Genomic DNA, 24,346 nt, shown 5'->3' with positions numbered 1-24,346 from the left:
GATGGATTTGTTGATTTATCAGCTGTTTGGACTCTCGTTCTGACGGCACCCATTCACTGCAGAGGATTCATTGGTGAGCAAGTGATAGAAAGCTACATTTCTCCAAATCTGTTCTGATGAAGAAACAAACTCATCTAGATCTTGGATGCCCTGAGGGTGAGTACATTTTTAGCACATTTTTTTAGGTGAACTATTCCTTTAAACTGGGAAAGACAGAATGCAATTTAGCTTTAAACATGAGACAGCGCCCTCTTCTGGCATGCATCTTAACCCTAAAAATACATGCAACAGCAGATCAGATTATATAAATGTGTAATAATTTTCAAATAACTAACCTACAGTATAAAGTTTTTTTTATTCTCAATCACTAAATGTTTAGTGATTTAAAAAAAAAAAAAAACGACATCCCCTAAAAATGTTAACGGTTTAGACTGTTTTTTGGTTTTATATCCAGGGGCTTTCCAGAAACACTTATTAAAGAAAAAACAAACAAACAACAACAACAACAAAAACAATTAAAACAAAACCGTGAGCCTCCTTAAATACAAATTTGTACAACACACTCCTATCTTCATAGTGTTTTTATTCCTCTTAACAGTCGTCTTGATGACAATGTGCATTTAAAAAAAAAAATCTAATTCACTCAAGGAATTTTGTGAAATTGAGGTTTTATAAAGGTGATTTAAACAAAAATCCAAAATTACGTTTTAAATTAAATGTGAGCAATGTTTTTTTCTGCACTGCTAATGGCACCAAACAGAATTGCAATCTGTACGTTTAAGCTGTCTAACAATATTATCTCAGAAAGTGGCATGAGTTTAACCGAGCGATGGCTGAAATTACTGAAAGTGAATCATTATTTTTGCAGTTCTTTCTGGTGCAACTAATGACACATCATTATAAACTTCACCTTTAAAAATTCTGCTCTTGTAATCAAATCTTTCCTACACTCAAATTTAGCTAAATATACATTTACATTTAGCTAAATATACAAATACATATAGCTAAAACTGCTTCTATGGCTGCCATTTGAAATTTGTACAACACACTCCTATCTTCATAGTGTTTTTATTCCTCTTAACAGTCGTCTTGATGACAATGTGCATTTAAAAAAAAAAATCTAATTCACTCAAGGAATTTTGTGAAATTGAGGTTTTATAAAGGTGATTTAAACAAAAATCCAAAATTACGTTTTAAATTAAATGTGAGCAATGTTTTTTTCTGCACTGCTAATGGCACCAAACAGAATTGCAATCTGTACGTTTAAGCTGTCTAACAACATTATCTCAGAAAGTGGCATGAGTTTAACCGAGCGATGGCTGAAATTACTGAAAGTGAATCATTATTTTTGCAGTTCTTTCTGGTGCAACTAATGACACATCATTATAAACTTCACCTTTAAAAATTCTGCTCTTGTAATCAAATCTTTCCTACACTCAAATTTAGCTAAATATACATTTACATTTAGCTAAATATACAAATACATATAGCTAAAACTGCTTCTATGGCTGCCATTTGACAATCGTGATGAGAATATGATCATGAATATGATCATGACCATGAAAGAATTAAGCAGTTAAAATTCATTAGATATCACAGTTTAGATGTTTGGAGATACTTTTTTGGCCCTGAGACAGCGAATCTCGCAGTCCTCCTGAGTGTCGAACCTGTTGCTGTTCCCGTCACAGCCTCCGTACCAGAACTGGACACATCCACCACTGCGGACGTTGAAGTACCATTTCACTGAAAAGTTTGAGCAAGATCCTGCATCGAGTTTGAGCTGGCAAATGTCTATGAGCAGAAAAAGTAGAAATAAAGTTTTAAGTTACACACAATAATGAACAGACTGATGGGTTTGAGGCAAATTTAAAAAGTCACACCTTTAATACTTGTATATTTCACCATGCATATTGAGTTCAGCAATAATTTTATACTTGATTTGCATTATTGTTTTAGTGAATCAGAGATGCTCCTCGTATGTATCTCCATTTGTAAAAAAAAAAAAAAAGTAAAATAATAATAATAATAATAAATCATAATGCGATTAATTTTTTTTCATTCTAGAAATGCTAAATATTTTATGGTTAGGGTTAGGGTATTGGAATTGTAATTATCTTTATATAAAAACAAAAAACGGTCTATGGCAAGAACAGTAAATGTGTCTTTACCCTTGATACTGGAATCATCCTTTGGAGGATTTTCAGATTCTGTGGAGGAAGTTTGAACAATCTCAAAACTCTTTACAGGTAAATGGCCTACATGAAAGCATTCAATATATACATTAAAAATGTAATATTAAATGATTATAAATAGTTAAACTACTATATGTAAAAGAGGAATTAATGCATTATGCATTAAAACGTTAATATATTAATTAATGCATTAAATATTAATATATTTAAAAAATGCTTAACATATAATAATAATAATAATAAATCAACCCCATTGCTGTTTTCCGATAATTTTGACCAACAGAGAATTTTCTTTTTCATGAAAATGCTAATGTTCTCACATTGCACTCAAATCTAATAACTTTGCTTATGCAGGGTATAACAACGTTTTGTATGATTTGTTCCCACCTTATTAGACTTGTGGTATTCCTGGTGAAATATGACCAGCTTACAAAAAATTGCTTATGAATCTCTCATTATGCTATATTATTACTAAATATTGGATTTAATCTTTTTATTACCAAGGGTTAAACAAAAAAGTAAATAATTATAATTTACATCAATAAAAAAAAATGGATTATGAACAGCCTAAATATCAGTAAGCAAGTTTGGTCAATTTACCTGTAGACACACATTCCCTAAAGCACTCATCCTCTGTCAAGAATCGGTTTTCATTTCCGCCACAACCACCGTACCAGAAGTGCATGCATTTCTTAGTCTGCTGGCTGTAATACCATCTGGACATATACGATCCACAAGCACCGCCTGAATCTTTCTCAAGGAAGCATCGTGCTGTTGGAAACAAACAGTACACTCCATTAATTCCCTGCAGCACTGAATACTGAACTCTGTCAGAGAAACAGCAGAAAAGCTTGTGCATTTTTAATGTGAGTGAGGATACAGAACTACGCCAGAGATATGTGCAACTCCAAAAAAGCTAAATCAAGGGTTAAATTGGCCAGTAAGATCTAGATTCACCACCTTTAGTCTTTGAGGGCTCCGTTTTGTCCTCTTTGTGCTCTTCTGTAAATTGTTCAGTGTCATCAAGTTGACTGGGTTCAGTGATTGGTTCTGTGTTTTGCTGATCATAAACATCTTCATATTCCTCCAGAGGTTCCTCTGTTGTGAAGGGCTCTTCGGTGGGCGCTTCAGTGGGCAGAATATCTCTGAAACACAGTTAGACACATTCATATCATTAAAAAGCACAGAATGTGTCCTGTACAGCTAATTAGTGTTCAATATTGCAGCATCTGTTTGTATTTCGATGTGCAAATAAAAACAAAATATGTTTTATGAAACCCAGGTTTCCCATTTCTGGCACAGTGCAAAAACTCAAAAGTCAACAAGTAAAAAATTTTAGACCCTAAAACCATTTAATTATTGAGCCCAAAGCTTAACCGACTGTACAAAATGGTTTTGAAAACACACAATTCATGCAGTAACCGTTGTGATTTTATGTATACTAAAATAACTAAAACTAAAACTGAAATAAAAATTAATAAAAAACTATGTGAGCTTATTAAAAAAATGTATGGAAAATACAAAAACATAATTACTAAAACTTAAACTAAAATTAAATATAAAAGAATATGCATAACTCAGTGCATGCTGCAGTGACAAAGAACAACTAAAAACAAATTACTAAAATTCTGACTAAAATTGAATAGAAAACTAAGAATATAAAAGTAATTAATTCAAAATTTTTATAAAAGTGAAAATAATTTAATAAATAATAATATTTTGGGTTATATACTACTTGTAAATTATGAAAGAAGATGTTAGCATCTGTTAATTTTCAGAAGATGAGGAAAGCAGATAATACAGATTCTTTTGGGCTATTGTTCATAGAAAACTTTTTAAAATGACAAAAACACAAAATGACAAAACTTTCAAATTAAATTGAACTATAATAAAACTATAATAAATTAAACAATAAGGTTGCTGGTTAAATACTGCTTAAAAGGCAACAAAACTCTACAGAATGTTTTTTGAGATGCTAAAAAAACATTTATGTTGCAAATGATGAAAGAGGATGTTAGAATCTGTTAATTTTCAGAGGAAAAAGTCTGCAAGTTTACAAAACAGACCATGTTAGTAAGCAGTTCTATCGCAGCGGCCTTATGAAAACACAACCATGAATATTTCTTACTGTGGAGCATATGCAGGAAGGCGTAAGCGAAGCGTGTGCCATAATCTCTGTCATCCAGGAACACCAGGTGCTGCTCCAGAGGAGAACTGGTGAGCTCCTCCATCTGTGTCCAGTCGAATCTCTGTCCCGCCATGAGGATAAACATCACAACATTCTGACACTTACACAGTCTAGACAAATAATCAAGCTGAGCTTTGCTGTGCTCCGAATCTTCACCAAAAACAGCCATGACCATTCGTTTGCTTCGTGGTCTTTCTGCTTTAAGGATAATGTTAGTAATCAGCCTCTCCAAAGCAAACTCAGGATGGGATGTCCCGCCCACTTGCTTCACTGTATTAGTAATATGCCTCTTCATGATATTGCGATCTTTAAATGTGGTGAAGCTGAACTCCTCGCTGATGTAAGATGAGCCGTAAACGGAGCTCTGCTGGTAGACGGACACTCTGGTTTTTCCGTCGGCTCTGCTCGGCTCGCTGCTCACACCGATCCGGTCCAACAGAGACAGCAGGAGCTCCTTCGTGTTTACATACTGTTGAGTGTTCAGGTTATCAGACCCATCCAGCAGCACAGACATGTCCAAATCCATCTGCAGGGGTGGAGGCCGGATTACACCGCACACTGGGTCTGGGTTACAACGATCTGGCAAGAGAGAATAAAAACCCTTGGCTTGTAATTAAAGACATCCATGATCCAAAACCTACCTACATAAGCCGCATCCTAACAGAAATGGAACCTCATCAATGACTGATTCGGAACACTCTAGATAGGCAGCAACTTTGTGTGTCATGTGCTAAGAAAACACACTTAAAAAAAAAAAAAAAACATTTAGAATCAACTTTTCTGTAACTTCATCCACCATCATGCAGTAGATGGATTTTTACTGAGCTTGTTGCAATGCATTAATGGGACTGACTTCTCATTGGTCTCAAGTTGGCTTGTTGGCATTTCTAAGATAATGACATAATTCTCTAATAAGCATAAAATTAATAATGCACACTAATTTTGGTCAAATATGCACTTTTTGGATTAACATTTCTTTAACTTTGTCCACCACTAAGGATTTTTACTGAGCTTGTTGCAATGCATTATACTTGCTGCCTTAGGGGCCATTCACACAGAATGTGTTTCTGCATTTTCATGCACTACATAAACATGGGCTAGACAGACATGTTTGACTGTGGCAATCATATCTTGTGTCTATTACAACTTGCAAGCATGACACCACATTCTAAAACACAGCACTCAAGTTAAAATAAGTAAAAAAAAAAAAACGCATCTCTAGACCTTGAATCTTTCCCCTCCACTGTCCTGTGTCTTGCATTTTTAAATATGAAAAATGCATTCTGTGTAAATGTTCCCTTGGAATTTGAATAAAATTAGATATTTTAAGAGGCAGCGTAATGCTGCGTACATTTTGGAATGGCTTACACTTTGCATCAGAACCTTGTCTATGACTACTTAAAATGTTGTCTACAAAGGTTTTGGAACAGAGCTTTAATTTTTATTCCTTTAAATGTTTGGATGCTCAAAGAGATGAAAAGGATCAAATGTGAATGTCTGCACTGGAGCTTACCAAAACAAATGATGCACTGTTTAATGCGATTTACTCCTCTGCCATCAACGATAATGTAGCTTCCTGTGTCATCAACCTGAGACAGATATTTGAGGTAGAAATTACTCTTATTCAAAGCTGAGAGCACTAGTGAATTATCCGAAAAAAAACAATTTTTTTGATTTTCCACAAATTTCAAAAATCCATTCCTCACAAAATACTGGTTCTTGCATATTTATAACATTTTTAATCTAATTTGAAAAAAGCATGCATTACTCATTCTTTGTCATCACAGTCACTAATGCTGACTGAAATTAGTTTCATAATTGATTAACTGAACTGAATTGAACTGAATCAACATTGAACTGACTTGAGCTGAATAACAACACTATAGAGCTGCATTTAGCTAAATCAAACTTGTTTCATAATTGATGAACTCCACTGAATTAACACTGAACTGACTTGAGCTGAAAAAAAAGAGACTACTGACTTTTGTAGAGCTGGATTAAGCTTGTTTTACAAATTTGCATCACTACTGAGCTAAACTGCATCAACACCGAACTGACATGAGCTCAATAATGACACTATTATACTTTATAGAGCTGCTTTGTGGTTGTTTCATAACTGATAACCTTTCCGCTGATATTGTTAGCGAACTGAACTGAATCCACATTGAACCAAATTGAGTTGAATAATGACACTATTGTCTGTTTTGTGCTACTTTACAGCTGTAATTGTATTTGAAGAACTTTGCAAAATTAACACTGTTATTGTCCTGTTTATTACTGTGGAGTAATATAAATAAATATAAATGAAGGTGACTTGCATTTTTTGCATTTGCAAATCTGATGTTTTCTTATCTACCTGCATTGCTCGGCTCACATCATCAGCAGGATTGAAGGCGATCACTCCGAGGCCAATATCTGCAGCCTTGAACTCCAGCATGGCTGTTGCAAGGCTCGATTCATCCCTCGACGGCCCGTTTGTGAAGAACACGGCCACTTTCCTCATAAGCCTGCCCTTTCGGACACGTTTGAAGATGTTCCGGGCCACAAAGCTCATGGCTTGTCCGATGTCTCTAGTTTTTGTGGTTCTCTCTAGCGCGAATGTTCTTACAGCTTCCAGAAGGCTCTTCTTCTTAGGGTGGTCTGCGAAACGGATCAGGTTCCTGGACTCGCTGCTGTAGGAGATCACAGACACTCGAGCTCCCCATGGACAATTTGTTTCAGCAATGGAAATGTCTTCCAATAAAGATTGGGCCGCAGAACTCATCCGCTCGAACACTTGAGGAGTCACACCCGCAGACATGTCCAATGCTATCACCAGGTCTGTGGGGTAAACTGGACACCGGGTACCATTACCTGAAAGCATTTTGGAAAAGAAAAAAATAAATAAATAAAATTTACAATTCGCAAAAAGTTACTAATAAATGAGGCACTGAAATGTTAAAGTGTAAGGCAACGCATACCGGAGCAGCAAGCTGTGGAGACAAAATGAAAGATAAAATTTAGATGCATTTCAAATGATTTCAAGGTTTAACATACAGAAAGCTAAATGGCACATATAAGAGATCACGAAGAGAGAAATAAAATAATTGAATGAGATAATGCTAATGACTAAAATCACTAGCAGTCATTCTGCTTGGCATTCTTTGGATATTAGGCGCTCTGAACTTACGACAGTTTTTGCGTATGTGTTCGACCAGGTCACATTCCTTGACGTTCAGAAGCAGAAAATAAGGACAGAAGGAAAACAATTAAACTTTTGGAACAGATGAGTAATTTAATACTATTTAAAGATCATTTATCTTAATGTGAACCTACAGGCATTGGACTGATTCCAGGAGCTCCTTTTTCACCCTAAAAATACAATACAATTAAATAAACAATTAAATAAATACATAAACAAACAAATAAATAAATAAATATGAAGATAAATATCTCAGTACACCTTATTTACATTTGCTTAACCCGCCTTCATTTTTGGGTCACACTTGCTACCTACGCGGTCAAAAGTGACAGAATCCTTGAAATGTAACTTTATTTATTTATTTATTTTTTACGAAAACCAATGTAAAATATTTTTGTCCAATAATATTTTTTATTATTATTTAGAATTTTGAGATGATTTTATGATACTATGCAATATTTAAAAAATTTTATGCAATTTGTTTCCATGGTAGTGTTACTTTTTTATTTTTCGACTCTTTAACATATTCGAATCATGTCCATGACTTTTTTGTTCACATAGCTAATTTGACAAAAGTCACCAAGTGTCTTCCCGTTCCAATGAAGCAAAAAAATTAAAAAATTAAAAATATATTTATTTCGGTCAGTTCTGACCGAAGAGGACCAGAGGATTAAACTGACAATGTTTTGTGATGTATATAAGAATTTATTTATTCTGTAAGAAAGTGTTTGCAATTGACTGACCCTGTGTCCGTCCATCCCATTCTCTCCTGGAGCACCTGGAGGACCTCGGAGACCAGTGTTTCCCTGATCACATCAATACATAATACAACATAACTGCATAACTTCCAAAAAGTATACTACAAACATACATAAACTTCTCTATAATGTTAAGTAAAATAATATAATTTAAAAGTGTACCGGTTTTCCTCGATAACCTTTATGTCCTTTACTTCCACTGGATCCTTTGGTACCATCCTCACCCTATTATTATAATCACTGATATTAATAATGTTACATAATGTTATATTAATTTAAAATTATTATTATTATTATTATTAACATTTATACAATTACATAAAATGCCTAGTGATGAGCTGCAACAGATCATTAACTAGCTTTAACAGACCTGCAAACCAGGGAGGCCAAAGTATCCAATGTTTCCCTGAAAACAATTTTATTCTGTTAGTTGAATATCCATAAACATACACAAAAGAAAGAAAACAAGTAACTGTATTTTCCAGAAAATTATGTTTTGCACTTTGCTCATGTGCAAAGCTTTGCTCTTGATGTTAATTGCATTATATTTATAAATCGCTTTGTAAAATAAGTTATAGCATGTTTCAGATATAGCACAGATACCTTGTGTCCTTTGAGCCCTGCAGGTCCATACCCGTCTCTTCCATCTTGTCCCTTTTTACATAAAGTCATACATTAGACTGGAAAGTCGCACAAAACTATTTCATATAGTTTAGATGGGCATTTTAAGATTTTCAAATCAACAATGCACAAATGCAACAACTGACCAGAGGCCCTTTGAATCCCTCTGGTCCCAGTGTTCCCTTGGGCCCTGGGTCACCCGGTGGACCCTAAACACAAGCAGGGACAGTGTGAAAAGAGGAGCACAGAATTTCTTTACAACATTATATGGCTGCAGCACTACTACATAATATACTGGAGACCAACCAGGTATTAAAGAAATAGTTCACACAAAAACTCAGACTCTCAGGCCATCCAAGAAATAGATGAGTTTGTTTCTTCATAATTCAGAACAGATATGAAGAAATGTATCATTACATGACTTGTTCACCAATGGATCCCCTGCAGTGAATGGGTGCCGTCAGAATGAGAGTCCAAACAGCTGATAAAAACATCACAATAATCCACAAGTAATCCACACCACTCCAGTCCATCAATTAACATCTTGTGAAGTGAAAAGCTGCGTGTTTGTCAGAAACAAATCCATTATTAAGATGTTTTTAACTTCAAACTGTTGTTACCGTTGCTAAAATACAAGTCATCTATCCATAATATACTGCTTTAAATTATTATTGTCTTATCTGAATCAGCAAAGACTGTTACAAGTGGAAACAGTCCAAAACAGTTCTAACAAAATTGATGTAATGCTAAATTTCTCTAAATCTGTTCCAATGAAGAAACAAACTCATGCATTTTTCACAGAATCAGGAAAAGAGAAAGAAGGAAGTAAGAAGAAAACCAATACAACAGTCTTCCATACCCTTGGCCCTCTGGATCCTCGACCTCCCTTTGAACCTTCAGGTCCAGGTGGGCCAAAGGGACCCTATGAAAACACACATGGTTCTCTCAACATTCATTGTATTGTTCTTTCTGTGTTCTATACCATATGTTTTGTACACTAAGAGAAAAAGCATGAACATGCAAGTAGTTTAATCAACTGAATACACACCTGAATTCCAGGTGCACCCGGAGGACCATTGTCTCCTTGGAACCCTTTTGAGCCTGGTGGTCCCTGAACAAAAAAAGATCAGGGAGGTATAACAGGTCATAGAATCAAACACTAACATCAGACATCTCTTATCTGTGTGTTTCTTTTTAAATAAAGGTGAAATGTCCTAGTTCTCACCACTTGTCCAGGATAACCAGGAAGCCCTAGCTGTCCAGCTTCTCCTTTTTCACCTGAAGATTCACCCTATACAGATACACACATTTACCTCACATTACCATGACAGAACAGACCAGAACAGATTGTATTAGACAAGAACAAAATTGAACAGATTAGAAAATAGAATGTTATTTAAAACAGAATTGACTTTTTTAACAGTTCCGAGATTAATGGAATAAATGAAAAAAGAACAGAATAGATTAGAACAGAATATAAATACAACAACAGGATACAAGAATATAATAAACAATAGAATATGTTAGAATTAGGAATAGATTACAACATACAAGATTAGAAAAGAATGGTATAGAACAGAACATTTAAGAACAGAATCTTTGTATTTTTTTCATGCTACATTACCGGCAATCCTGGTCGGCCTTTTCTTCCTGGAGCACCCTACCAAAATACACTGAGAAGTTATCTGAAGGATAAAACTTCATTAAGGATGAAAAAAGGACATCCAGGCAATTAATGTTAACTATCCTGAAAATCATAATACAAAACGTTAACACAGGTACTGCTCAAATACCTCTAAAAGTCTCTGTGGTCAAAAATACAGTAGGAACAGTAGCATTGTGAAATATTATTACAATTTAAAAAACTGTTTTCGATATATTTTAAAATGTAATTTATTCCTGTGATGCAAAGCTGAATTTTCAGCACCATTACTCCAGTCTTCAATGTCACATGATCCTTCAGAAAACATTCTAATATGCTGATTTGGCAAGAAACCATTTTTATTATTATCACAGCTGAAAATAGTTGAAAAGTGTGAAAACCAAAATACAGTGTCTTTTTTCAGGATTCTTGGATGAACAGAAAGTTTGAAAAGCAACATTTATTGGAAACAGAAATCTTTTGCAACATTTTTAACAATTTCATTTGTCCCTGTTGAATAAGAGCATCAACTTCTTAAAAAAAAAAAGGTGATCCAATATTTTGAACCTCAGTCTATATCTACCTGTAACACATGTAAATCAAAAAATGCAATATGATTGTCAGACTCTGTTCCATGTTTTGTGTGTGTCCTGCTCCCCATGTGCCTTCCCATGCCCTTATTTGGTTAGTTTACTGTTCCTGTCCTGATTAGTTGTCCCTCGTGTGTGTGTGCAACGTGACAATGATATTGTGTAAAAGTGATTTAGCATGATTATTAAACTATCTCAGGATAGAGGGATACTGAATAATACAGAAACTATGCATTTTCAGAAAAGAAGTACAAAACTAGGATTGTAAGATTAGGGTATCATCCCAGTCACACCTTTGTACCTTTTTTTTTTTTTTTTTCTGAGAGTGTAGTACTAGTACAGGTAATACTCACAGGATCACTGTTATCTCCAGGGCTGCCTGGGGGTCCAACAGTGCCCTGGTCACCCTGACAACAGAACACAATCATAACACATTTTACTGAAATTGGTCACATATTCTTGTAACATGATAAAAAAAAAAAAGTGGTTCTAAATTGTACATGTTTCTGATATTTGGTCACTTGATTCTCTTTTATTAAAGTTCTTAATTTGGAATTTTTCTTCAATGAAAGTCAAAGCAAGAGCCAAGAAAGAAAGGTCAATTAAGAAGCAGCAACAATTGTGGCTGTGTCAACTTGCACAAATGTGTAAGTGGTGTTAACATAAACTTATAATTAATCACAAGTGTAAATGTGCTAACTTTGACAGCCTGCAAAACCCATAGTCGCATGGGAGGATTTTAAAGTAGTGTATGCATAATAACAGAGGAAGAATGTAATTATACAACATTTGGTTTACGACACATCGCTACTGAAACAGAAACATTCTCTCACTCTTACACAAACAAATTGAGTTAACATTTTCCAGAAGGAGTGTAAAAAAAAGACCCTCACCGGGAGCCCAGTATCTCCCCTCTCGCCTTTTGGACCTGGAATTGTGTTGTCTATTCCTGGTGCACCCTGTAACGTAAACAGAGAACATTGTACAGACAAATCAAGTCAGGTTGTTTAGACGGTAAAAAACAGCTACTATAAACACACAGAAATACTTACAGGATCTCCTCTCACTCCGCTGTGTCCCTTAGGTCCAGGACTGCCTCTGAAACCCTTCACACCCTAAAAGACAGAAATAACAGTGAGGAAGCCACTGGGTTGTTTTAAGTAGACAGCTGTGATCAAACACATGTGTGATGTAGTTACAGCACTGCCTGGGTCTCCTTTAGGTCCTGGAAGCCCATTTAGGCCAGCATCACCCTGCACACAACAGAAACAGAGTACAGTGAATCAATCAAATGACTCAATAACTCATTTAGTGACGATGCAGTGCTCAACTAAGCAGTTTCATTGCCCACTTATGGGTTTAAATTACTGCAGTGTTTACAAGGCAGCACTTTACTGATATTCCTCAAACACAATTAATTATACTATTACTTGATCATACATATGATTACGGATATTTACAAAAGATATTACTTTAATAAGTGGTCAAACGAACAAATTTAGCTTGGTGGTGGATATAACAGACAAAAAACCTATAGACTTACACTGAAAGAGAGAATTTTATACTTTATAGACGGTTTATACATAGCGTTTCAGATTTTAATTCTGATTTTTTTCAAAGTCAGATATCAATAGGTGCATTTTGATGCATATATGCATATTTAATAGTGTGTATGTGTATTGTCAACTTTCTTGCATCCATTTAAGTGTCTATAACCTAAGACAAATTTTTCATGCACAAAAAACTGAAAACAAGACTCAAACTGATTTACATAAAACAAAAGGCTTAATTCCATCTAGATATCTTCACAAACCTATTTCTCTGTACATTTGATATTTCTCTGTATATTGCATATTTTGTATTGATTTAGAATTTACAACATAGTTTTTTGCTACCTAAACTCTGTAATTTCTACTCCAACATGGATAAATAAACTTTACTCTGCTTTTTGAACAAATTCAAATATTTATATATTTACATCTAATTTATATATTATTTTACAATAGTACATGTGAATGCAAGTGTGGAAAAGGGGCAGAGGAGATAATTGTGACCTGTTCTCCATCCACTCCATCCAGCCCATCCTCCCCATCTTCTCCCTGTCAGACAGAGGTCAAAGGGTCACACACACTTACAGTCTGTTTAGGGAAGTAATCAACAACACTAAACAAATAAAAATTGCAATTGTACTTGTTTAAGACTCTAAAATAACATCTGCAGCTTGGAAAAAATTGCCAGACAAAAACTGCCTCATGAAAACTGTTAACATCATCATTATTAATGAGAATCTGAACTTGTTTTCTAGTAAAAGTGTGCAAGAACCTTTTAAGCAAAATTTTCAATATTTTTTTTTTTACTTGTTAATGTATAAAACAAGTTTAAAAAATATGGTATTGCAAAAAGATTCTATGAAAATAGTCTTAATATGTCATGCAATTTTGCCTCTCATGTAAGTTTGACTGAGACAAGACAACTATACTCAAAAAACTTTACATTATTTTTGAGATGTAAATTGTGGTTGTAGAAGAAAACAGCAGAACAATCTCTCAGAAAGCACTTTAGAAAATCTTTTTTTTTTGTCTTTTTCAGTTTACATTTTCTTCCAAAATAACTGTAAAAGTGGGTGCAATTATAGAGCAAACAGCCAGTGAATAGAATAATAACTCGTGTTACTCACTTTATTTCCAGTGTAGCCTCTCTGGCCCTATTGAAATGAGATTTAAAAACATTTTCTTTATTCAGCACAGCTGTAAAACTCATCTGGTTTACCTGTCCTCATATACAGTACAGACAATAACATAGCCTAGCCATGCAGTTAGTAATAGTCTTGCAGGTAGCATGTATCTATCCCTAAAAAAATGTATTCACACTTAATGTATGAATGTGTTTGCAACAAATAACAAAATATTAAACCATTTTATTTTTATATTAACAATTTGATTCTTTGATTAATCTTATTTTTAACGATTATTTCTTGAAAGTAGAAACAGAAAAAGTACCAGTTTAAAGTTCTATTAACAAGTGGTGTATGAAGAAATACAGTACTGTACTATCTTGCATACTAAGATAAATCCAGAAATTCCAAGCAGAACATTGCACTGATAAAAATGGCATCAAGAGATGCATCTCCAGTGATAATGGTATGTTACATTACCTTTATGCCTCTGTTTCCAGGGCAACCGTTGTGTCCCTGAGTTCCATTCAGCCCTGGTGGTCCTCGCTCTCCCTGCCAGAAACAAGATGGGAAAAATACTGTTTATCCATAGCATATACAACATACATCCTCTATAAAACATGTATATTCTGTCCTATATACAGTATCATCAGTGACACATTGCTACAGATGAGGTCTCAGGGCAAAAATGCACATGAAACATAAAATTGTTAAAACGATGTTATCAGCTACACATTGTCCTGTGAATTTCTAATGCTGAAATTTCTGAATTGGACTATTACGGCAAGATATTACAGGCAAAAACAATGGGTCTCATTCACTAAGCATGCATAGGCACAAATTTGTTCATGAAATGTGCGTACGAACGATTTTAAGAACAAATCACAATTCACCACAAATTTTGAAATTTATGAAAAAATATAGGAACAACTGAAACCACACGTACGCAAAAAGCACTTACTTTATACGGCCTTACAGCTAATCGTTTTAAGAAGTCATATTTCATCCCAGCATGACTATAATTATATGGACGTATATTGCATTAATTGTATTATATATGTCCGTACAAATACGAAATAATCCATGCAATTATTAGTGAATGAGACCCATTGTTTTATCAGGCACTGGTCAGTCTTAAAATTTTGGGCTTTTCATAAAATGTTCCAGATTACCAGAAAGAAAACAAAATAAATGTGACGAGTGGGGCGGGGCCGATAGCCGTGGGAGCGGAGCGAGGACGGTGGAGTAAATGATAATGAGCGACACCTGTGCCCCTCAACGGTCTCGAGTCCGACAGAGGAGTAACAACAGTGTTGGATGAGAGAGGACCAGGCCTGGGGCCCGTTCTTCGTATGTCGCTAACTCAGTTAGCTGGATTTGATTGTTGACGACTTTGCATGCTCTTAGATTGTTTGGTTCTTCGAAGATCATCCGTAAGCAACAGCAACATAGCAACAGGTCCGGAGAGCAGGCTTATTTCATGTAAACAGGATTAGATTGCATCTTTTTAAGCAGAATTGATACTTAAAATCTGTCCGCTACCACTGCGACTTTATTACAAGAGTACTAATCCAGGGACAATAATTTTAAATAATAATAATTATTAATAATAACACTGCTCATCGCTGGTGGAGTTTATGTTTGTGAAGTGTCGACCGTTCTATCTGCTGCGGGAGTTCACGGCCATTGTTATTGTCGCAGTTTACATCCCCCCGTGTGCAAACGCTAAGGACGCGCTTCGCGAGCTGTACATCGCCATCAACGAAAAACAAACCAATAACCCTGACGGCTTTTTCATAATAGCCGGTGACTTCAACCACGCAAACTTAAAGACAGTGTTGCCAAAGTTCTACCAACATGTGAACTTTGCAACAAGGGGAAAAAACACACTGGACTTTGTTTACACAACAGAAAAGAACGCGTACAAGGCTGTACCCCGCCCCCACCTAGGGTACTCGGATCACATCTCTGTTATGCTAATTCCAGCATACAGACCTCTTCTGAAACTCACCAAACCAGTTCAAAAACTCATCACAGTTTGGCCAGATGATGCTACCTCAACTCTACAGGACTGCTTTCAGTGCACAGACTGGAACATGTTTAAAGAGAGAGCCACCTACAACAACCACACAGACCTGCAGGAGTACACTGAAACTGTGAGTGCTTATATCAAAAAGTGCATTGATGATGTGACAGTCACCAAGACCATCAACACACGTGCAAACTCCTGTGAGGCACGACATTTCGTTCCACTGTATGTCCCCACATGCAGCAGAATGACAATAAAGCTCAACTTGAACTTGAACTTGAACTAATAATTTAAAAATTCATTTAAAGATAATATAATAATGTTGTGTATCTTTAATACTATAGACAGCCAGTTTTACTCACTGAAAGATTTATTCGTCATAAAATTATTACTTCATAATTGTATTCGAGTCTTACACACATGCTATACAGATAATGTATAGAGTCGTGCATTAATTTGAGTGCTGACAGATATTATGGGAGCGGCTTGATGGAGCGCAGGAGATGCAGATAACATGATCTTGACCCTTAAGAAATTGTAATTAATGCTGTCACGTAACAAATCTGTTCAAATATAAAATGAAATGAGTTGCTAATTACTACATTGAAATAAAAATGTAAAGCCTGTACAAATATTAGAAATCGTGAATATAAATAATTAGGAATCATGTAAAAAAAATGTAATAAAATAAAAACGGTGCACATTTAATTTATCTATTATAACACTTATGTAGTTTTGTTCGCTTAGCTGTTTCCTTATAAAAGTCCAAAAATGTGTCAAGTTTTTCGTCGTACATAGCCCCTTTTAAACCAACGCATGAACGCGCAATTATCTCAGATAACTCAATCCAGCCAGACTAATCATCAACAACAGGTGCGTTCAAAGAACCGAATTAGCCAGATCCTGATTAGCGCGATGATATAATCTTGGATGTGACATTTCATCTCGGATGTAATAAGCGACGTACGAAGAACGGGCCCCTGGACTATTTATGTTGTTGTTGTTTTATGCGGCAGTCGTCCGTGAGGGGCTGCCGCTTTTACTTTCATTTTGTGTTTGTTTATTTGATTATTAAAGTTTTATGTTTGAATGTTCGCCGGTTCCCGTCTCCTTCTTCCCAGAGCTACGAACTTTGTTACAATTAACTTTTAAGTGTTTATTGCATATATATTTGCGACTATAGATTTCAATTTCAATACCTATCCTTAAAGGCCCTTTTCCCAACACAGTAGCACGTACACACCCCAGACTTTCTATATTTACACACTCCTATCTATAGTCTGACGTTTTTTGTTTTTTTTTTTACAGAAAGGTTTGCATATTTTTACAAAATGTATAATAATACATTTTCTGATTAATGGAGAGACAAAAAAAATAGATACACAAAATCCCTTCTGTATAAACTTGACTCTAATATGTCAGCAAAAGAAACAAGAATTTTGAACCTGGCTTTATCCAATATTCAGATTTCTGTTCTGGAAATGTATGCAAATTAGTGCCTGTGTAATTAGATAATGCCTCTTTTGCTTATTTAAGCATAACATTTCATAAAACATGTAATACAAAAAAAATGTTTGGAATTTTAATGTTATCAGTCAAGTATGGTGATATTTATTAGTTACATTTTTTACCCTATTCACTTGGGGTGTTTTGCCTTAAGTGCATGTAATGTGAAGGTCATGTGACATCAGAAATCAGGCTGACAGTTTCACTTACCATACTACCTTCATCTCCCGGAAATCCAGGATGACCCTTCTGACCTTTATATCCCTAAATAATAAAAGAAAACATGGATACTGACACATAAAACCTGCATAGGCAGCATTTCTTGAAAACATCATAGCCATGTTCCTGGTGCGAAGGCTGTTCAAAAATCTAGCTGCCTTCTAACTAAGATACCTCATTTTAGTCAAATTGCATTTGTCACATTTAGTCACAATGCATTTATCATTCAGATAATGACATAATGCGTCAAGCTCAGTTAGAAAAAATCCATCCAAGATAAACAAAGCAAGAGAAAATATGTAAACCCAAAAAAATTATTTTCTACATTATCAGAATTGAGGGGCTTTGACCTTTTGACCCGAGCTTTCAGGGTGTCCTCGTGGTCCAGGTACACCGGTGCACGAACAAGGCACATCACAGCATTTCCTCAGCGCTACTGTTTCCTGAGGGGAGAGCAAGGCGCACAATGAGTGAAACTGTTTGTATTTTGTTGTTGAAGTCACAAGCCATGCATCCAATCAAATTTTAGGGTATTTTACTACAAATGTATCCGTCACTTGGTAGTAGCTTGAAAAATTAGACAGGTGGCATCCCTTAAAATTATAAACACATATACAAAAGTTGCCAAAGTTTACATATTTGTCCAGTTGCAATGATTTGTGTCGACCACAATGTGTTTTGTGTGGTGATTTATAGTCTACCAAGAGCATCTGGAAATCAAAGATGTTAATAAACAATTAAATTAATTAAAACATAATCAATATTTGATGATTGTACAATAAACAAATGTTAAATTTGGCTCCAGAAACAAAGGCCACAAGAAAAAAGAAAGGCCACAAAGCAGAATGCATTTAAAATAGTAGAAGAGCTAATTTCAAAGACACAATCAGCAGTGCACTGACCCCTAGTTTACACATCAGAAATGAGCACACATGGGTTTAGTACAGAGTGACTGCAGAGGAAATGGTTCAGGGTCACAGTCTTTGCCTTAAACATTTTGTGGAAGAAACGTCCCACAAAAAAGACAGGGAAAACATGGCATAGGCATTCATGGGGGCTACTTATACAAAATTGCAAATTAAGATAAAAGGTAGTGTTTCCAAATCAAACTAAACAAAACCAAAATGCAATTGCATCCTTTTACAAAATGTATTAAAGTTCTGCACACAACTGAGTTTTGGGTGGATCAATCTTGAAATACTTTACTTTGCAATGGCTCAGTTTTTATGGTTAAGATATAAAGTGTGGACTGTGAAAACGGAGGTATAATCCGAAAACAATGATGCATGTTTAGTGATGTGATATGGTACCCACAGATATATATGGCTGTACCAGCATTGTTGTGCCTCCTATTCACTTTCATAGTGTTGTTTAAATGCTACTTTGTACACTCCTAATATTACATTACACATATGACAGAAAATGGACTCCTTCTTGTTTAGCGGCAAAACAGAACAATTGTGCTGTCTGAATATATGGAATAACAATTTCGAGTGTGACCTGGATGCACCAGCAATTGGAGGGATATTTTGCTAATAAAATTGTAACTTTTTAATGTTTAGTCTCTTGGTATACCTCAGAGAGCTTACATTTTACCCATATGCAGTAAGGTGATTTAAGCGTTTTCAGACATTTCAATGTGAGCGAACAACATTTGGAAACCACTTGAAAGCAGAAGAGTGGACAAAACGAAAACACCGTTTTCAAATACATCCAGATTAATGTGGACATAGCCAAAGACATCACTTACCACTTTGCTTAAGTCTCTCTGAACTCGCCATTAAATGCTTAATGTTATCATCCAACCCATCTGTGAAGATTATCAAAACCTAGACACAAACATACGATTAAATGTCAGGAGATTTAGCAGCAGCATTCTGCCTGAATACCATTTTCTGAGTACCATCAACTGAATGAGCAATAAATACTTAATGCATTCTAGGTGGTATTAGCATTTAAAATTCATATTATTTTTTCCAATAGTGCTCTTACAGATGCAATTTCATTTTAAAGCATCATTTTGGGTAAAATATCATGCCAAACGCCAAGTGCATAGTGTTTCTTTGTTGTGTAAATGACAGTAAATGACTATGTTTCTTATGAGAGTCTTTCAGTAAAACATAAAATCATTTGAAAGTAACATCAGCAGAGGTCCTCCTGCTCAATTAAGGGAACATTAACAAAGAATATAATATAGCTGATAGTAATTTTGATGGTAAGTTTTATATCTCGAAAACACTCCCACCTTTGCCTTGGCTTTGGAGGAGGCTAACAGTTCTCTGAAGGAATCTAACAGAACCCCGTTGAAGGACAGGGGTGCCGTAGGTTGAAATGACATCACTTTCTTGACCACATCCTCGCTGTACTTCTCAAAGCCAAAATCATTCAGAACACTCCTATCTAGCCTATAGCCAAATCTAGTTGTAATCTTGCCCTTTTTGATGCAGCACAGATCACCCATCATGGAGATATGGTGGATGGCTGCAGAAACCAACGGTTCCACCTGAGGTCTGAACAGAGTTTGCGTGCTTGTTCGTCTGGACACGTCAAACCCAAAGGCAATGTCAATATCACAGTCTGTTCGAACAAAACAATGGGTCACAATCTTCAAGAAAGATTACAGACAAAATATTATAAATGCTTATCATTAATAAATATGCATACATAGTATATATGTACAGTCTACAGTATATTACCATGTTAGAGAAAGTTTTAACAACAGATTCCCAAAATCACAGAACAGTTTCCTAATTAACTGACCTCATCAATTTCTTAGACTATTGCTATCAGTTAATTTACATGTTTTAAGCATTTACTGTACCTTTTGTTTTATATTTTTAGAAAAACTTCTCCAGTTAAATCATATTTAAAAAAAAAAAAAAAACTAACAAAAAAAACACTTATTTAAAAATCAGTTATCTGGAGAGGTCTAATGCCAGCTAATCAATTACAAGAATCTGCCAAAACGTACATCCTAAATTTACACAGCTGTGTAATTCATTTTTAGACAGGAAAAACTAAATGTCTCTTCCCTCAAGAGACACAACATTTAAACACAGCAATATCTATAAGATGAATTTGAAACAATATGGTGTATTTATTTATTTATTTGATTGCTTGTAGATATTAGGAAGCATCTATATCTCTAGTGGAAATCAAAGATAAGATAAGAAGACTGAACCGAGATAAAGAATGAACAGTGTGTGATTCACTTTCCATCTTCCTTTTAACTATTAATCTGTTCCAAAACCTATTGAGCTTCCTCATCAGATAGCAGGTCACACGGTATATGATAGTCATTTGGAGGCAAGAGGCATTAGGTTTAGGAACAGAGCTTATATGTAGAGTATTTGGTATATAATAATTACGAATTATGAATGCTATAATAAACTATAGTTACTTACCATATGGGGGTTGTGGTATTGGTCTTGTGTCTGTACAGAGTAAATTTAACACTTTCCTTATAGTTGTCTTCAGTTCAAGGCCTTCAAAAGTCTCAATAAGGACCCGATCAGCTGATCCAGCTATTTCACGCAGTTCAGATTTCTTTATTTCATCGCCAATCCCAATGGCAGTTATTGTTATGTTCTTGTTTCTGAGATACGCTAATGCGTTCAAGTCTTTCTCATCATTAGCTTTTCCATCTGTGATCAGCAGGAGATTCTGAGCGACTCTTTCATCTATTCTGGATCCATTCTCTCTTGTGAAGTAGTATCTAATATTTCTCAGTGCGTCCCAAGTACTTGTACCCTGCTTTCGTTGTCTAATTTTGTTTATAGCTTCCTCCACTTCTGCAAAACTAGTGTATGTGTTCAGGTAAAAGTGATGCAGGAGTATATCGCTGAACTGGGCAACACCCACTCGCCATTTGTCTTGAGCAATATCCAGCTCTCTCACAATGCCAATCATGGTTTTTTTGAGAGTATTCCAACTTGGTTCGTCAATAGACTCTGATCCATCAATTAAAAAAACAAGGTCTGATACCTCCATCTCACAAACTAGGAAACAAAAAAAAACATTAATGGACAGTTTTAGGAAGCAACATTACAACTGTAGATTGGCAGTTTCAGATCACGCATTTGTACCGATAGTTAGAGATAGTTCAGTAGGTGGTCTAAGACACATAAGCAATCCACACCTGGACAAGCAATCATGGATGAAGCAACCATGAGACACAAACACTAAGCATCATATGACGACGAAGATTTTTGAAGTGAATTATATTGCCATATATCATGAAGCGTTGATTGGATTTATATCTGTATTTAAGTTACGTATAATTGGACATCGATCTGATCAATCAAGATGCATGAAATAACTAAGCAGAAATAGTCACTTAAAGTCAACTTACTCTATTGAAAAAGCAGTTATTGACAAAAATGTAGTGGTCAACATATTTTTAAATATATATAATTCCTTTGATATCATTTAATCAGAAGATACATTCACATAGAACGTTGAGTTCATTTCCAGAAAAAATGTATGGCACAAAGTGTTTGGTGATAAGAATAAGATTTACTTGGTTTGGTAAGATCGCAGAGCTCTTGGGTGATCCGTTTTTGTAGTCCACGCAGATCCTGGTAGGTCTTTGCATAGTGCACTGTTCCTTTCTTTCCCACCATCTCCTTTAGCTGTTCTGCATCTGCATCTTCAGTACCAATAGCAAAAAAGTTGACCTCTGAATTTGCCAGGGATTCAAGCCATGTTGCCAGACCACTTAAGTCATTAACCTTGCCGTCTGTAATCAGAAATAGCACTTGGGGAACATTCTTTGCCCGTCGTCCACCATGTGTTCCACCAAAGTAGGAGAGTGTATAGTTCAGGGCTCGGACCGTGTTTCTGCTTCCTCCTGAAGTTTTGAGGTTTGAGATAACCCTCAGAATATCAGTTTGACTGTAGTACTGTTTTAGTGTGAACTCTGAATGAGGGTTATTAGAGTAGGTGACAGCTCCAAATCGTACCCGTTTTTCTCCAACCACAGATTTGCTCACCGTATATTTCATTAAGTTTATCATTTCCTGGAAACCATCTTTATTTGGACTTCCGGAGGCATCCATAAGGAAGATTATATCGATCAATTCTGGTGTCTTGCATTCTGGAAAGATATATGATGTTAATGTTAGAAGTCATTTGGAAAATCCACCTTTGCTAATATTTGAAGTGTTTTTTACTATAATACACATGAAAGCTGACAAGCATTTAGCAGATGTACACATTAAAAATGTGCAGTCCTTCTCTTTTGGCAAAACAGTCATAAGCCATAAATGTCTACATGTTGTTGGTGGTCAGATTCAGATGGTCAGGTGGTAAATGTGTGCACTGCTACACTAGCATGTAGATGCCCTCAAAGATAACATACATTGACTAAAAGTCACAGAACGTTTTTTTCAAGGGATTTAACATCAACTGACAGAAGTTACTGACATGATGTGATCTCTCCTTAAAATCTCAGATTTGGTTTACATACCTGTGTTGCAGATCTTTAGAAGGATGTCATTGCTTAATTCTTTTGGGGATGCAACTGCGTCTTCAAAGAACACTCCATCATGGGATCCAGCAATGGCAAGAATCTGAGATTTGTTTGCATGTCTCATACCAATAGCATTAATGTTGATGAAATTGTCTCTCAAGACTTTAGCAGGCTCAGATACATCATCCCTACTCTCTCCATCTGTAAGAAGTATCAAGAACTTTAAAGCACTGGCGCGTCCTCCTTTAGAAATGTTGAAAGATTGTAATACTTCTTTAAGTGCTTTTCCAGTGTACATTTTTCCATTCATCTGTTCAATATTTCTAATTTTCTGTAATAATACAGCTTTATCATCAAATGTATTTAAGGAAAACTCCTCCTTTGGGTCTGTGCCGTACTGAACAACTGCAACACGCTCCTTGTCCGGTCCAATTACAAACCTATCTATCACAAGCTTCATTATGTCCTTCATATTTTCAAAGTCCTTAGCACTAACGCTTTCTGATCCATCAAGCAGGAAGACAACATCTGCAAAAAGACCTTCACAACCTAAAAATAAGAAATTCATAAAGTGATCACTCGTTCTGTGAAAGGAATCTTGAAACAAATTCTATTTAGGCCAAGAGAAAAAAATGTATCTGCATGCACTGTATTATTTTATCACCCATTCAATTAAAAAATTGTGCAAATCAGGTAACAGTGCAAACATACAGTATAAACATATGCCAATCATCGAATGTCTCACCTTCAAAGGAGCATATTTCTGTAATGATGTCTTTCTTGATTTCATCAAGGAAATCATAGTTTTTGACATAAAATGTTCTTTGTTGGCTGCCAGATATTAATTCCAGCTCTGGCTCAGATGCATCTTTCACACCAATAGCATAAATGGTGACATTCTGTTCTGTTCTCAGAAGTTTAGCAGGGACTTCTACCGACTCTTCTGTCCCTCTCGACTCGCCATCTGTGATGACAATCAGGAGCTTACGAACTTTTTCCCCACGTGTTCGTACAGCTTCTTCGAATAGCGGGATCATTTCTCTCAACCCCAAATCAGTCCTGGTGCCCCCTCCCTCCATAATGAGGGCATTCACTGCCTTTTCGATATCAGCTTTTGTGTTATAGTCATGTAATCGGAAAACTGTGGTTGCGCTGCTTGCAAATTTTACCAATCCAAAGCGCACATGGTTATTTCCAACCTCAAATGCTTCAAGCCATTGCTTAGTAAAGTTCTTCATATCATCAAACTCATCATAGGATATACTTCCTGATTCAT

The 24,346-nt window shown here is 35.6% G+C and overlaps 1 protein-coding gene across 1 annotated transcript; it reads right to left on the bottom strand.

The window, feature by feature from the left end:
- Positions 1 to 1,079: 1,079 nt before the first annotated feature.
- Positions 1,080 to 24,270, bottom strand: LOC107655662 (collagen alpha-6(VI) chain-like). Its single transcript, XM_016443227.1, has 35 exons — positions 23,816 to 24,270; positions 23,068 to 23,619; positions 22,120 to 22,695; positions 21,005 to 21,598; positions 19,846 to 20,177; positions 19,351 to 19,429; positions 19,263 to 19,264; positions 17,951 to 18,043; positions 17,592 to 17,645; positions 14,327 to 14,398; positions 13,850 to 13,876; positions 13,227 to 13,271; positions 12,372 to 12,425; positions 12,225 to 12,287; positions 12,066 to 12,131; positions 11,526 to 11,579; positions 10,565 to 10,600; positions 10,166 to 10,231; positions 9,989 to 10,051; positions 9,800 to 9,862; positions 9,087 to 9,149; positions 8,923 to 8,973; positions 8,690 to 8,725; positions 8,482 to 8,544; positions 8,305 to 8,367; positions 7,696 to 7,731; positions 7,550 to 7,586; positions 7,341 to 7,352; positions 6,737 to 7,233; positions 5,894 to 5,969; positions 4,321 to 4,959; positions 3,153 to 3,335; positions 2,793 to 2,963; positions 2,169 to 2,255; positions 1,080 to 1,791 (listed from the first exon to the last, which is right to left on the bottom strand). Exons 1-35 carry the CDS (start codon positions 24,147 to 24,149, stop codon positions 1,601 to 1,603), a joined length of 5,430 nt encoding a protein of 1,809 aa, XP_016298713.1. The 5' UTR covers positions 24,150 to 24,270; the 3' UTR covers positions 1,080 to 1,600.
- Positions 24,271 to 24,346: the final 76 nt, after the last annotated feature.

Source organism: Sinocyclocheilus anshuiensis, unplaced genomic scaffold (assembly GCF_001515605.1).
Source record: "Sinocyclocheilus anshuiensis isolate Anshui unplaced genomic scaffold, SAMN03320099.WGS_v1.1 scaffold1463, whole genome shotgun sequence".
Classification (NCBI taxonomy): domain Eukaryota; kingdom Metazoa; phylum Chordata; class Actinopteri; order Cypriniformes; family Cyprinidae; genus Sinocyclocheilus; species Sinocyclocheilus anshuiensis.
The sequence above is the reverse complement of the archived record's forward strand: the minus strand, read 5'-3'. Positions and strand labels throughout refer to the sequence as shown.

Coding starts and splice junctions, on each gene's coding strand:
- LOC107655662 (XM_016443227.1), bottom strand. CDS start 24,149: ATGGAGGGAGGGGGCACCAGGACTGATTTGGGGTTGAGAGAAATGATC. Junction 2,964..3,152: donor GGAGCCCTCAAAGACTAAAG/GTGGTGAATCTA, acceptor TGTTTCCAACAG/CACGATGCTTCCTTGAGAAA. Junction 2,256..2,792: donor TAGGGAATGTGTGTCTACAG/GTAAATTGACCA, acceptor GCTTTCATGTAG/GCCATTTACCTGTAAAGAGT.